Raw genomic sequence first — 16654 nt, 5'->3', positions numbered from 1 at the left:
AGCCGCTGCCCACCAGGACCACAGCTAAAGAGCTAGAAGTAAGTTTTGAAGACCCCAATCTGCTACTTCAATGTGTCGAGCAGATTGCAAGTGTGTCTTTAACTTACAGAACCACCAGGACACAGCCGCTGCCCACCAGGACACAGCCGCTGCCCACCAGGACACAGCCGCTGCCCACCAGGACACAGCCACTGCCCACCAGGACCACAAAACGATGTCCTCTTCTGACAGCCCTCCTCCACAGCAACAGCGTGTATCGGTAAGTTAACACAAAATTTTTTTTTTTTTTTAAATTTCTTTAAATTAAATTTTTATGGATAACTACATGCATACATTATGTTTCAACAGGAAGCTGAATCAGATGAGGAGCTGTCAGAAGGGGGCGAGACGGGTGGAGAGATGCAAGTGGAGGAGGAACCAAGTGTAAGTAGTGGTGAAACAGTTGCTTCGCACATCACACTGCACCATACACAAAACAGATTACTAAACACCTGCCTACCTTAACTGAGAATTTGTTTCCTTCATTTCAGGCTGCTGCTGCTGCTCCTGCTGCTGCCGCTGAAGGCTCTCCCAGACAGTCCCAGAGTCGGCGGACTCGTCGCCACGGTCGGCCATCAGTGAGTTTTTTTTTTTGGGGGGAGGGGGATTCTATTGGTACTTTAGTATTTCAGTGTACTAATTTGTTTGTTTTCCTTTTTTTTTTTTTTTTTGACACAGGCTTCACAGCGTGCTCCCGCAGAAGAGGAGGATGATGATGATGACATTGACATCGATTGTCTCATCGAGGAGGTTCGCGAGCGGGAGCCGCTGTGGAACATGGCTGACCGCAGGCATGCTGATACCGGTGTCACCCGTCGGCTCTGGGACGAAGTGTGTCGCAACCTGTTTCCAAGGCGGGAGAGCCTTCATCCTCAGCAGCAGAGCAAACTAGGTAAGTATTCACTTTCCAGTGATGTTTTGAGCTGACTGTAATGTATTGCATTTACCAATTTTTGGTTTTTTCTTTTGATTCTTGTCTTCACAGTTGGAAAGATTAGGAAGCGGTGGCGGTCACTGAGGGATCGCTTTAAGAGGGAATTCAATGATGAGATGAAGGCCCCGAGTGGCTCTGCAGGAAGGAAGAGGAGCAAATATAAATATGGCCAGGCCCTCTCCTTCCTGAGGCGAACAATGCTAAGCAGAGTGTAAGTATTCTACAGCCCACTAATAACCATGTTAACCTGTCTACTTAGTTTGCTTTCAGTCAGGGCTTTTTCATTCCAATGTATTAATTTCATTTGTTTTTTCTTTCACAGCACCTTCTCCAGCCACCGGGCGCCTGCATCTTCCTCTGCGCCCTCTGGAGCGATCCCTCCTGAGTCCGCCACTGAGGGCCACGTCGGTAGGCCCCACACCTCTGTCCCCTCCTCTGACCCCTCTGTCCTCTCCTCTGACCCCTCTGTCCCCTCCACTTCATCCGCCCCAAGCAGTGGAGCATTATTGCAGGCTTCATTGCTCGCATCTGATGCTGAACAGTTAGCGTTCCCTTTACCCCACCCCTCTGATCCTGCCACCTCGACACCACCATTAGGTTCGTGGCGGCAGCGCCAGAGGGGTCAGGAAAGGAGCTATGCTCCTGAGTTCTTACACCTGAATGCATCCTTCCAAGGCTCTTTCAAAATTTTGGGAGAGCAAGTGACTGCTGGTTTCAACATGGTGCAATCACGCATCAGTGAAACAAGCCAGGAAACCAGCAGTCGCTTGGATAGGCTGCATTCAGCTGTAAGTCCCGATCCGGCCAACCTTTTTTTCCAATCCATGCTCATGAGCATGGAGAAGCTTTCTTTTGAGCAACAGATGCGGGTAATGAATACCTGCCATAATGCTGCACTGCAGGCCATTAATGAATCGACCCACACACCTCACCGCACCTCCACTCCAATTCCACACCAGGCCCCATTTTCACACCATACCCCCCATTACCAAACCCAGCCCCAATACCCACACCAGCAGCATTACCAAACCCAGCTCCAATCCCCACACCAGCACCATTACCAAACCCCACGCCACTCCCACTACCCTACCCAGTCACAATACCCGACCCAGTCCCCACAACAATCCCGGCCCCTAGACCAAATTACTTCCCCAATGTTTTCCTTACTGAACTTTTCTCTTCCACCTACCCCAACACCACCCCCCTCTGGTCAGCCTCTTGGTTTAACCCCCACTTCCACTGCACCCCAAACAAGTAGGGTTTCCCCACCTATCGACGTGGTCCAACCTTCCGGCACATCCTCCTCTCATATCTCCACCCAACACTTTGAAAATTTGTAAAGTGTGTAAATAAGATTCTAAAAAATGTTCTAATTTTTCTATAAAAATGTTGGAAAATATATATATATTTTTTTTGCAAAACAAAAAAAAAAAAAAAAAAAAAGAGTTAAAATAAAATTCGGATTACAATTCTACTCTTTGTGTGTGTGTGGATTTATTAAGGTAATATAATAAAAAAAGGTTTAATAAAAACAAACACCAGACATGTAAAGGGTATAACATAATGGTTTTACTAGCAAGAAAACCACGCTTTTGGGCCTTTTTTTTTGGGGGGGGGGCAGAAACACTTTTTTTACATAACCAAAACACATGGGAAACAGGTTACACATGGGAAACAGGTTACACAATCATGTCTTGCCACGGGATCCGCCCGACAGGTGAGACAAAATAATCGGCAAACTGGTCCCTCATCCTTGTAACTGAACTTGTAGAGCGAACCGAGCTGCTGCGGTAGTCCCACAAGGTGGTCTCCAACTCTTCATCATCCAAAGAAACGGGCTCCTTTGACAGGACAAAGTTGTGGAGCACCACACAGGCTTTAACTACCTCGTCTATAGTTGTTGTTTTCAGCTTGATAGCCGTCAGCAGAACTCGCCACTTCGCCGTCAATATGCCAAAGGAACACTCCACTACTCTTCGTGCTCTAGTAAGCCGGTAATTAAAGACCCGCTTGGTATGGTTTAAGTTCCGGCTACTGTACGGTTTCAGTAGGTGCAGCGACAGTTGAAAGGCTTCATCACCTACAAAGACATATTCCAGGGCTGGGTCATTTGTTCCTGGCAGTGGTCTGGCTGGCGGGAAATCGTAGCTCTCTCCATAAAGGCAACGACCCATCGGAGAGTTTTTAAACACTTGCGAATCGTTGGACCGTCCATACGCTCCAATGTCCACGGCAAGGAACCTGCAGTTGGCGTCTGCAATAGCCATAAGGACGATGGAGAAATACTTCTTATAATTATAATACTCCGATCCTGTTCCTGCCGGTTTCGCAATCCTTATGTGTTTCCCGTCAACTGCACCCACACAATTAGGGAAATTGCAAATTTGCTGAAACTCTTCAGCACTTCGCAACCAGATTTCCGTGGATGGTTGGGGGATATACTCTGGTTGCAAAGTGGTCCAAACAGCCCGACATGTGTCCTTCACTATTCCAGAGATAGTTGAAATGCCCAGCCTGAACTGATAATGGAGCGAAGTCATAGATTCACCCGTAGCTAGGAAACTTTATAAAAAAAAAAAAAAAAAAAATGTTAAAAATTGTTTGTCTGTGCAATTTTTTATAATATGGCACTGTTAATTTTTTTTAAAATGACAGGAGACCCAATAAAACCAGCATGAATCCGGTGTAAAAAAACAGTGGAATGTCCGCCAAGAAAACCCAAATTACATGCTGCAGAAAATAGTGCGCAATATGTCAGCGCAGTATTGTCTGCAGCATGTAATATAACATTCAAAATGACCAATGACAGGAAAAAAGCAGTTGCATGTCATCAAACCCAAAAAACCCAAAAAAAAAAAAACTGCAGAAAATGCAACGCAATATTTCAGCGCAGTATTTTCTGCAGTCTGTTATCTAACATTCAATATGAGCAATGACATTTAAATAAAGCAGTTGAATGTCCGCCAAGAAAACACAAACTACATGCTGCAGAAAATAGTGCGCAATATGTCAGCGCAGTATTGTCTGCAGCATGTAATATAACATTCAAAATGACCAATGACAGGAAAAAAGCAGTTGCATGTCATCAAACCCAAAAAAACCAAAAAAAAAAAAAACTGCAGAAAATGCAACGCAATATTTCAGCACAGTATTTTCTGCAGTCTGTTAACATTCAATATCAGCAATGACATTTAAATAAAGCAGTTGAATGTCCGCCAAGAAAACCAAAACTACATGCTGCAGAAAATAGTGCGCAATATGCCAGCGCAGTATTTTCTGCAGCATGTAATATAACATTCAATATCAGCAATGAAATAAAAAAAAGAGGCTTACCGCAGGGTCACCATCAGCCGCTCCGCCGGTGTGATGGCAAGCCTCATCCTTGTATCCTGTCTTCGGATGACATCCTCCAGTTTTGCAAGCAAAAAATCAAAATGTTCAATCCTCATCCGCACGTAGTTGTGGAATTTGTGTGGATTGTGCCGCAACTCCAGGTACAGAGTGGACTGGACACCCCGGGTCATCCGTAGTTGATTAATCGGATGAATCCACATTCGTCTTCGTCTCCGTTGCTGCAGAAGCATCCTACGCCTTTCCGCTGCCGCCTCCTTCTCCCGCACTATGATATCCAGGCGATTTGTCTCAAAGATAACGTCGGTAACCAAACTAGCAATCCTCCCAAGAACACCTTCCATCGCTGCCACAAAACTAAAACCCACAAAGATGGGCTGTAAATACAGTACTATATAGTTTTTCAAATTTTCCAGTAGCCAATCAAATTTTGGGAGCCTCCCCTTTTAAAAACGGATCCGTCGGAAAAACGGATACAACGGATGGTAAAACGGATACAACGTATGCAACGCATCCAGTATTTTCGACGGAAACGTTTAGCGGATTTGCGACGGATCCGTCGAAATGCTGGATGCGTGGCATACGTTTGTCACCGTTTTTCAATTTTTTGACGCATCCGTTTTTTCGGCAAAAAAACGGATTTGCGACGTAATGCAGTAAACGCTAGTGTGAAACTAGCCTTAGCACGCTCGCTCATCACTAGTGGTAACCCATCGGCTTCCCACAATCGTGATCAATGAATGACAGCGGTATCTACATTTAACGGGGACCATAAAGGGAACCGGTCACCAAAAACTGGTTATCGTTCCCTTTCCCAGTGCTCCCTCCTAAAAGCAGGGATTTACACTTCTAGAGACCTTAATGAGGCCTGCAGCGCGTTGGTGTTCAGTATCCATGTTTGTGTTGACAGGTTCCCTAAATATAAACAGTCGTTTCTTCTGATTGGCATTTCCTGGACCTGCAATTGTATTTTTTCATTATTAAAATAATAATACACAATTAATGGCCAGGTTGGATATTTTTTTCAGCCATCCAAAGGTAAATGCAAAGGGAACATCGCAATGACAACTAGACCATTTAGAACCGAAAATTGTAAAAAATAAATAAATAAATAAATAAATAATACTATGCGATGTGATCAATCCATTGGACTGAGCATATACCTTATATACTGCTGCTATTTGGCTTTTGAAGTGCAGCAACACCTGTCTAATGCTACGGGTAATGTCAGCTGGGGATCATTTATTTTCTTTGTAAAATTTAGGGTAATGTTTTAATACCCCTCACAGCTTTACTTGCTTTGCACTCTGTTAATAATGTATGTGTAAAGACCAGATTCAAGGCTGATGACCAGTATGGGATCGGATTTTTATTTGAGCATCCATAGTCTTAAGTGGACGAATCTCATAAAAAAAAATAAAAAATACGGAAGAAATTAGTGCACAGCTATTTTTCTCATACGGACATGGGGTCCATGAAAGAAAAAAAAAAAAAAGTACTAGGAACGAAAATCCTGATTACAGCAGGAGAGGCAAGGTGGTATCCTGGAGAAGGTACAGCTACTTGTAACTTTCTATTCTCATCCTGTCCTCCCTGATGCAGGGATCCATGATAGATCGCTGCCAGGGCAGTCCTGCTGCAGGATAGCTTGGGGCATAATGTGGCATCTCCTTACCAATCTGTCCCACCTCTCATGTAAATCATTTCTAACAGAGCACAGATTCCATGTACACACAAGAAAACCATTAGCGGCACACACTGAGCTGGCAGGACCAGCTGATCATCTACTGTGATCGGGGGTCTCCTAACTCTCCCCTGGCAGTTGGATTGGGCAGTCTGAATTAATCTGCCCAGTTGCTCACATTCTCCTGGGAGATATGCCGCGGTTTGGGTGATAGGCCACCCGTGAATGGGTGTATGGGCAGGATAGGTCTACCTGTGGGATGAATGAACGAGCAGCAGATAACTGGGGTAAGTGTCAGCTTTAGGCACAGGATTTGATGGGAGATCATACATTCTCTATGAAGAATCAAGCAGAATGTTCCAGATTGTGGGCAAGCATCATCGCTGCAGGGAACAGGCCTGATATTAACAGAAAGCGGTTTGGAGGACAATGGCTGAGCACACAAGGCTATATGGATCTGATGTCACATACAAAAGGGCGCAGTGACATCAGGCTTCTTAATTACAGGTAAGACTTTACTAGGAAACACTGGCTTTCACTAAAGTTTCCTTTGTATGATATGCTCCTGCCAGTAAAATGATGCTTTAACAATGACAATTATTATAATTGCTGAAAACCTGTTCACCAAGAAAGCCAAAATCCTGGTAAGCCTTTTACAATCTAACAAGGGGGTTTCTGGCTCCGGAAAACCCCTCTTCCCCCTGGCTGTGATTTATTCACTGGATCAAAGGCAGAGTCTCGGCTGCTGCTCCCGATATCTGCTATTGTCTGCAGCGCTGACGTCACGTCGACAGAGCTGCAGCCAATCGACTGTCAGCGGAACCACTGAGCTCAGTTATTGGCTGCAGAGCCAAGGACGAAACGCCAGCACTGCAAACAGATACCGGACGCAGCAGCGGAAAATCAACATTGGACCCGGGGAGGGCGAGTAAAGAACAGTTTGTTTCTTTCTATAAACAAACTGCAACCAGGGGAACAGAGGGCTTGTGCAGACAACTGTAGAAATTGATGGATAGCAGTGGTCCCCACGTTATTCTAAGGGGTTCTGCACATGTCCGATTTCTTTTCTCAGACCAAGCGGTCTCAGGGAAAAAAGTTGCAATGTGCAAGAGCTGCATCCCATCGGATGACATCAGAGTGCGGTCTGATTTTCATGGACTGAAAAAAAATGGAGACAGCTATTTTTTTAGTTTTATTTTTAAATCCTTCCCAACTGAGAAAAGGGGATCACATTGTGATGAAACTCAGTATTTGCTACAAATACTGTTGACAGGAAAAATGCAGCATAAGGGCTGTCCCACACGTCCAGATAATTCCGGTACCGGAAAAAATCGGTACCGGAGTTATCCGTGTCCGGGTGCCCGTGAGCTCACGTAGGCCATACGTGCGGCACACGTGTGCCGCCCGAGTGGCGAGTGGGTACCACACGGAGCGTGCAGGAGACAGCGCTAAAGTTTAGCGCTGTCCCCTGCATCGTGCTGAAGCCGCGATTCATATCTTCTGTGCAGCAGCGTTTGCTGCATAGAAGATATGAATAATAGTGTTTAAATGAAAGATCTATGTGTCCGCCGCCCCCCAACCCCCTGTGCGCCCCCCGCTGTTCAGAAAATACTCACCCGCTCCCACGTTGGCTGTCGCTGCTTCCTGGTCTGGCCGCGGCTTCCACTGTATGCGGTCACGTGGGGCCGCCGATTACAGTCATGAATAGGCGGCTCCACCTCCCATAGGGGCGGAGCCGACTATTCATGATTGTAAATGAGCGGCCCCATGTGACCGCATACAGTAGAAGCCGCGGCCAGACCAGGAAGCAGCGACAGCCAACGTGGGAGCGGGTGAATATTTTCTGAACAGCGGGGGGGCGCACGGGGGTGGGGGGGGGCGGCGGACAGGTAGATCTTTCATTTAAACACTATTATTCATATCTTCTATGCAGCAAATGCTGCTGCAGGGAAGATATGAATCGCGGATTCAGCACCAGTGGGGGGGACAGCGCTTACTGTAGCGCTGTCTCCTGCACGCCACAGGGACCGCACACGGAGAACGTCCGTGTGAGGTCCGTGTTTTACACGGACCCATTGACTTTAATGGGTCCGTGTAATACGTGCGCTCCCACGAACACTGACATGTCTCCGTGTTTGGCACACGGAGACACGGTCCGCAAAAAATCAATGACATCTGCACAGATGCATTGATTTTAATGGGTCTACGTGTGTCAGTGTCTCCGGTACGTGAGGAAACTGTCACCTCACGTACTGGAGACACTGACGTGTGAAACCGGCCTAACATATACATGTTTCTTGCATTCATAAGACTGGGTGAAAAACGCTGGAAAAATGGATATGCTGCAGATATGCTTCAAATCTGCAAAGAAAAAATAAGCAGCGTGTGCATGAGACTTCAGGAATTTCATTCACTTTGCTGGCACTAGGAAATCCTTCAGTTTTTCTGGCAGATCTACAGAGAAAAAAAAAACTACAACAAAAACGCACCAAATACTTAATGTGTGTACATGCCCTAAAACCAGGGCTACACACCAAGTCGTGTGACAAAAACCTGTGCACGATTAGTCTTCGGCTTCCGCTTCATTGAAATCGCATTGAAATTTAAGGGAATGTCCACACCGTCAGGATTTAGTGCGGATTCTGCATTGCAAATCTGCAATTTACAATAAAATAAAACTAGTTGGCCCATACAAAATTTTCGCACATTGGTTGTCGGGGGCGCAGGCAATTTCAAGAAAATCAAGCTGGTCAAATGTTAATGTATTCAATGAGATGATGAACACAGAGAGGTATTTATATATGTAGATTGGTAATGCAATAAATTGGTTTGATAAGTAGAGGCTAAAAAAATGTCTTGAGGTTGTGGTGCCACCTGCAGGTTATTGTTGTTTTCTGCAGGTTTCTGAAAATGAATGTTTAAACTGTATTTATTGATCAAATCGTGAATGTGTGGTTTGTTTGTGTCTTTTCTTGCTGAATGGGGCAAGTTTACCTTTCAAATGGTGTATTTGTGTGTGTGGTGCGAAGTAATCACCGAAAAAGAAGTGCATGTTTACAAATGTGTTTGCATATGTGAGTCACCATTTGTGTGTGTGGAGCGAAGTAATCACTGAAAAAGCAGTGCATGTTTACAAATGTGTTTGCATATGTAACTCACCTGCAGTGAGGTGTGCAATCCTCAAATTTGCCTGAAATTGGCTGGGCAAGCACTTCAGCAAGCTGCGAAGACCCCAAGGCAAATGCCACCTGCAGGTAATTTGAACTTTGAAATGGTGTATCATTTGTGTGTGTCAGTGGAGTATTAACAGAGCTAGTGTGCAAATGAATAGGCAGTGCATGTTTACAAATGGGTTTGCATATGTGACTCATATGTGGGTTTACTAGGGACCGTTCCTGTCAGACTAATCTGATCAATTTCTATGAAGAGGTAAGTTCCAGACTGGACCAAGGGAACCCAGTGGACGTACTGTATATGGACTTTTCAAAAGCTTTTGATACGGTGCCACACAAAAGGTTGATACATAAAATGAGAATAATAGGGATAGGGGAAAATATGTGTAAGTAGGCTAAGAGCTGGCTCAGGGATAGGAAACAAAGGGTGGTTATTAATGGAGCACACTCGGACGGGTCACGGTTAGCAGTGGGGTACTACAGGGGTCAGTATTGGGCCCTCTTATTTTTAACATTTATTAATGACCTTGTAGGGGGCATGCAGAGCAGAATTTTAATATTTGCAGATGACACTAAACTCGGTAGGGTAATCAATACAGAGGAGGACAATTTTATATTACAGGATGAGTTATGTAAACTAGAAGCTTGGGCTGATAAATGGCAAATGAGCTTTAATGGGGATAAATGTAAGGTCATGCACTTGGGTAGAAGTAATAAGATGTATAACTATGTGCTTAATTCTAAAACTCTGGGCAAAACCGTCAATTAAAAAGACCTGGGTGGATGACAAACAAACATTTAGTGGCCAGTGTCAGGCAGCTGCTACAAAGGCAAATAAAATAATGGGATGCATTAAAAGAAGCATAGATGCTCATGAGGAGAACATAATTTTACCTCTATACAAGTCACTAGTTCAACCACACTTAGAATACTGTGTACAGTTCTGGTCTCCGGTGTATAAGAAAGACATAGCTGAACTAGAGCGGGTGCAGAGAAGAGCGACCAAGGTTATTAGAGAACTGGGGGGTCTGCAATACCAAGATAGGTTATTACACTTGGGGCTATTTAGTTCGGAAAAACGAAGGCTAAGGGGTGATCTTATTTTAATGTATAAATATATGAGGGGACAGTACAAAGACCTTTCTGATGATCTTTTTAATCATAGACCTGAGACAGGGACAAGGGGGCATCCTCTACTTCTGGAGGAAAGAAGGTTTAAGCATAATAACAGACGCGGATTCTTTACTGTAAGAGCAGTGAGACTATGGAACTCTCTGCCGTATGATGTTATAATGAGTGATTCATTACTAAAATTTAAGAGGGGACTGGATGCCTTTCTGGAAAAGTGTAATGTTACAGGTTAAATATACTAGATTCCTTCTTACGGTGTTGATCCAGGGAACTAGTCTGATTGCCGTATGTGGAGTTGGGAAGGAATGTTTTTCCCCAATGTGGAGCTTACTGTTTGCCACATGGGTTTATTTGGATCAACATGTTAGGGCTTGTTAGGTTAGGCTATGGGTTGAAATAGATGGACTTAAAGTCTTCCTTCAACCTTAATAACTATGTTACCTGCAGTGAAGTTTGCAATCCTCCAACGTGCCTGAAATCGGCGGGGCAAGGAGTTCAGCAAGCTGGAAAGCCCCCAAGGCAAATGTTAGGATTTGTTTGTGATGTCTGAAAGCAGCTTTGTGTTAGTGTGCTTTGGGGTAGTGGGGTGCCAACCGGAAGGTCATTTTTCCTTACTGCAGGTTTATGAAAATTAATGTTTAAACTATATTTTGTGATCACATCGTGGATGTGTGGTTTGTTTGGCAATTTTCTTGCTGAAGGGGGCAAGTTTACCTTTCAAATGGTGTATCATTTGTGTGTGTGGGTGCAGTATGAACGGAGATACAAAGTAATCACCGAAAAAGAGTGTTTAGAAATAATATAGAAGGATTTAATAGTTCTTTTAATTACATTCCCATATCGCAGGAAAAGAAAAACAAAGTTAATATCAGAGCACCCTGCAGACTGTCATACAGGCGGCGGGCGCAGTCTTCTGCTTATTCTTGCACTGCAATTCTCACCGGGTACAATGCATTGTAATGGAGTACGCTGACATCTGCAACCAAATCCACAGCATATGAGCGCGGCCTAAGACGGGGACGCGGTTTTTCGATTTGAAACACAAATTATACTATTACAAAAAATCATGCCAAACTGCACATTAAACACTATGTTGGAAAAGGCACTTGCAATGTGCAATTTGGGATTAAAAAAAATCAGCAATAAGTGACATTTTCAGCATTAGTTACAGGACTCTGGCTTTTTTCCTTTAACCTCTGGCAACATTTTTTTTTTGTTTTCTTAAATTTCTGAATGCACTCTTACTATTACACTAATTTTATTTTTAACTTCTATTTCCTCAAGTAAAACAACAGCCTTAAGACAGAAAAGTGAGCATTTCTTCCGAAATGTGATACAGGCAGATGGCAGCGGGGGATGAAGAAGGACTGGAGAGTAAACCTTTAGCACACAAGTGTGCAGTGAAACATAAAGGCGGAGGAGGGGTGGGGTAGAGAAGTAAACCAAACTTTCAGGAAGTTTGTGTGCCGTTTTATTCTTTTTACTTCCTTTATTCCTCATTCCAGAGGATGTGCATCCTTGTACCAGATGGATTATCAATACCTTCTATGTCAGGTGGGAAACAAACATTTCAATTTTTCTTTCTAAGCAAAAAAAAATAAATTCTTCATCCTCCTAAGTCATAAATAAAACTTGTTCCTTATGCTACATTTTGTATTTGCCCAGAGATATTCTGGAGAACATGGAGGAAAAGTCATTTATTTGCACTGGTTGTGGGATGTGCACTCCAGCACAGTGTACAGATAATATTTAAAGGGGCCTATACATTTTACTATTGCTGCCGTTCTCTATTTCTAGGAAGAGTGCAGTTAGATGGATGTATAAGGCTACGTTCACATTTGCGTTGTGCGCCGCAGCGTCGGCGACGCAACGTACAACGCAAACAAAACCGCAACAAAACGCACGCTAAAACGCTGCGTTTTGCGACGCATGCGTCCTTTTTGGCCGAAAGTTGGACGCAAAAAAAATGCAACTTGTTGCGTTCTCTGCGCCCAACGCTTGCGGCCATGCGTCGCAAAACGCAGCACAACGCATGTCCATGCGCCCCCATGTTAAATATAGGGGCGCATGACGCATGCGGCGACGCTGCGGCGCCGAACGCTAATGTGAACGTAGACTAAATCGGTCTGATGTTGGAAAACTGTGTACGGACTGGCCGGCAGCTCTCCTGACATGATAGTGACAGTTTCATGCATTTCTATGCAGCTATCAATCTCGGTGGGGAGAGCCGCCGGCCAGTCCATAAACTGGTTTCCAATCTTGGCCCGATTTATACGGCAATCTGACAGATCCCTTATAGTGAGGGTCCAGAATTTAGAATCTGATCAGTAGTTGAGGCATATATAACTGATACTCCATAACTCACAGTAGTTCGAAACTCCTTTACCAGATGTGCTCAACTTTTTTTGGTCAAAGGGCCACATTGTCATACTGAACCAATCCAGAGGCTGCTCTAGATATTAAAGGGTTATTTCCTTCTGTGACATATCGAAAGTATATACAATAAATGTCTGACAGGTACAAATTCTACTTCCAAGACTTCTACCTCCACCAATCTGCACTATAATGATACGTTCACAGCTTTCTGAGGACGATTTAGAAATAGATTCTGCTCCTAAATCCACATAAAAATGCAACAAATACTCGCTGAATAAGTGTCTGACTGAGTTTAAGGGGAAAACCTTTCATGCACACAGTGCTGTTTCTTTCACAGTATTTTGAACATTTCTCAGTAAAACTTATTCAAAGAGCATTTGAAGCATTTTGATGTGAATCTGCAGTAAAATCTGCTTCTAAAGCCTCATAAAAAATGGTGAAGCGGCGCATGTACTTGGCTTTCTACAGTAGGTGATGGGTTTTCTGCTTGCCGCCTAATGTTTCACAACTCCCATAAACTACAATGAAGGGAGTCACAAGTATAGAAGGCCACAATTCATATATTCATTGCTGGAGTGTGCAGGGCTGTGAAGTCGGAGTCGTGGAGTCGGAGTTAGTTTTGGTTGGAGTCGGAGTCGGTAGAAATGTACCGACTCCGACTCCAGCTTTAAAAAAAAAATGTATTAATATTTCATAATTGAACTTTCATATGAATTTTATAAATGTTACTCAAATATATATGTTCTATCAAACTATGAACAACAGTGATAAGCAGTTCTGCTGGAGATAGAGACATTTCTTACTTCTTGTGTGTCACTGTTCTCCACTGCCCTTATCTAATCTTATACTTGGTTAACCTCATGCTGCTCCAACCCCCCTACTTACAATGTATGAAACTGAAAGTGAAAATGTGTTGCAAATTCTTAGTAGTAAAGCTCCTCCTCTAGACTAGATGTTTACTAGGTGTGCGTCTTCCAAGCATCTCACAGCTGCTACTCAGAAGAGGAAGACTGTAAGAAGTATTATCCTTTCACCAAACTTTGCATCAGTTAACTGTGAGTACATGAGGAATAACAGTATTACTCACCACTATATCAGCTGTACGACCTGGCAATAATTTTGTACAATTGTTTTTAAGAAAAACAATTGTCATTTGGATTGTGAATGCAGAATTAAAAACCTGAGAATGTCAAAGAAGCGTCACATTAAATCAGCTGTATTTGAACATTTCACCATCACTCAAGATAGAAAACATTATGTCTGTCAGTGCATGACAAATGATCCAGACGAAAACAAATGCTGTGAAGCCAAGATCAGTGCATATTCAGGCAAAGATAAAAATGCTCCTATCAGAGCTTCTAATCTAAAGAGACATTTACAGCGCTTTCATCCAGAAGTACTGAAAGCAGTGGATGAGAAAGACTGCATCCAAACCAATGAAACAGTGCGCAGCTCTTCCAGTCAAAGGAGCAGAGAACTTTGCAGCCATCAGTTGCAAGATATTTTGTCAGTGACAAAGTTACTGTGACAATAACAGTAGATACATTTAAAAAACAGATCATACAGCTTGTTGTAAAGGATAGTGTGCCTATTTCATTATTTTTACGACCAGCTTTTATGTGTCTGAATGGGGAAATGGCCCGCAAGCTTGGTGTTTTTCTGAAGAGAGAGTATTAGAAAATTAGTAATCGAAGAAGCTTTTAAGCAAAAGGAAGAACTTAAAAAAACTCTCAAGGGACGCTTTCTGTTTCTTAAAATGTATGCCTGCACACATCACAGAGTAAACTATTTTGCCATCAATGTCCGATTTGTTTGTGACAAAAATGAAATAGTTACCAAGACATTGGCAGTAAAAGACACCAAAGCTCATCACACCAGTGAGTTTCTCCAGGTCTTGGTCTTGTAGATTGTAAGGTCTCACGAGCAGGGTCGTCTTATTTCGTCTTATTTTGTCTTATTTTGCTTTATTACTGTATTGTTAACATTGTTACCCATGACTGTTGTGTCTGAAACTGTTAAACTGTAAAGCGCTGCGGAATATGTTGGCGCTATATAAATAAAGATTATTATTATATTATTATTGGTGGAAAAGGTTCTGCAAGACTATGAACTTAAAAAAGAGCAAGTTCTTTCTGTCGGAACTGACAATGCTTCAAATATGATAAGTACTATTAAGCTAATGAATGAGAGTAATGATGGGGACCAGCAGCTAGAAGAACATTCTGGGTCCACAGACACAGAAATGTTTGAAATAGAGGAACACAGTATTGTGACTGAGGAGCAAACTGAAGTGCTTCAGATGAACAGCAACATGATAGTTTAGATGATCTTGTTGAAACTGTGTCAATACGTTCTTTCATTAATCACATGTGCTGTGTTGTGCATACGCTACAGCTGGCTATAAGAGACAGTGCAGCAGCATGTCCTTCTTGCAGACTGATTAGCAAGGTGAGAAAATTAGCTACTGTTGCCAGAACCCCTAAAGTTGACTCAATTTTGAAGAGACGTGCTGGAAAAGGGGCAATTATTGATCAAGCCACACGATGGGGCAGTACTTACTTAACCCCTTCACCCCAAAGCCTGTTTTCACCTAAGTGACACGGCCAATTTTTACAATTCTGACCACTGTCACTTTATGAGGTCATAACTCTGAAACGCTTCAACGGATCCTGGTGATTCTGAGATTGTTTTCTCGGGACATATTGTACTTTATGATAGTGGTAAAACTTCTTCGATATGACTTGCATTTATTTGTGAAAAAAACAGAAATTTGTCGAAAATTATGAAAATTTAGCAATTTTCAAATTTTTCGTTTTTATGCCCTTAAATTAGAGAGTTATATCACATAATATAGTTAATAAACAACATTTCCCACATGTCTGCTTTACATCAGCACAATTTTGGAAACATAATTTTTTTTTGTTAGGGAGTTATAAGGGTTAAAAGTTGACCAGCGATTTCTCATTTTTGCAACAAAATTTGCAAAACCATTTTTTTTACGGACCACCTCACACTTGAAGTGACTTTGAGGGGTCTATATGACAGAAAATGCCCAAAAGTGACACCATTCTAAAAACTGCACCCCTCAAGGTACTCAAAACCACATTCAAAAAGTTTATTAACCCTTCAGGTGCTTCACAGGAATTTTTGGAATGTTTAAAAAAAATTGAACATTTAACTTTTTTTTCACAAAATTTTTACTTCAGATCCAATTTGTTTTATTTTACCAAGGGTAACAGGAGAAATTGGACCAAAAAAGTTGTTGTACAATTTGTCCTGAGTACGCCGATACCCCACATGTTGGGGTAAACCATTGATTGGGCACATGGCAGAGATCGGAAGGGAAGGAGCGCCATTTGACTTTTCAATGCAAAATTGGCTGGAATTGAGATCGGAACCCATGTCGTGTTTGGAGAGCCCCTGACGTGCCTAAACAGTGGAAACCCCCACAAGTGACACCATTTTGGAAAGTAGACCTTCTAAGGAACTAATCTAAATGTGTGGTGAGCACTTTGAACCTCCAAGTGCTTCACAGAAGTTTATAATGTAGAGCCGTAAAAAAAAATTTATATTAATTTTCACAAAAAATGATCTTTTTGCCCCAAATTTTTTATTTTCCCAAGGGTAGCAGGATAAATTGGACCCCAAAAGTTGTTGTGCAATTTGTCCTGAGTACGCTGATACTTCATATATGGGGATAAACCACTGTTTGGGCGCATGGCAGAGCTCGGAAGGGAAGGAGCGCCATTTGACTTTTCAATGCAAAATTGGCTGGAATTGAGATCGGAACCCATGTCGTGTTTGGAGACCCCTGACGTGCCTAAACAGTGGAAACCCCCACAAGTGAAACCATTTTGGAAAGTAGACCCTCTAAGGAACTAATCTAGATGTGTGGTGAGCACTTTGAACCTCCAAGTGCTTCACAGAAGTTTATAATGTAGAGCCGTTAAAAAAAAAAATAATATT

The 16654-nt window shown here is 42.8% G+C and overlaps 2 protein-coding genes across 5 annotated transcripts in view; one reads left to right on the top strand and one right to left on the bottom strand.

The window, feature by feature from the left end:
• The window catches only part of DGKH (diacylglycerol kinase eta), a 374981-nt gene that overhangs the window by 305133 nt on the left and 53194 nt on the right, over window positions 1–16654 (bottom strand). The gene's annotated exons all lie outside the window — the stretch shown is intronic.
• LOC143816660 (uncharacterized) lies at window positions 174–2394 on the top strand. Its single transcript, XM_077297322.1, has 6 exons — window positions 174–259; window positions 349–423; window positions 531–617; window positions 718–931; window positions 1025–1184; window positions 1296–2394. The coding sequence occupies exons 1-6, from the start codon at window positions 215–217 to the stop codon at window positions 2311–2313; spliced, it is 1599 nt and encodes a 532-aa protein (XP_077153437.1). The 5' UTR covers window positions 174–214; the 3' UTR covers window positions 2314–2394.

The sequence above is a fragment of the Ranitomeya variabilis genome, chromosome 3, assembly GCF_051348905.1.
Source record: "Ranitomeya variabilis isolate aRanVar5 chromosome 3, aRanVar5.hap1, whole genome shotgun sequence".
NCBI classification, from domain to species: Eukaryota; Metazoa; Chordata; class Amphibia; order Anura; family Dendrobatidae; genus Ranitomeya; species Ranitomeya variabilis.
Note: the sequence above shows the minus strand (reverse complement) of the source record. Positions and strands in the feature narration are given on the sequence as shown.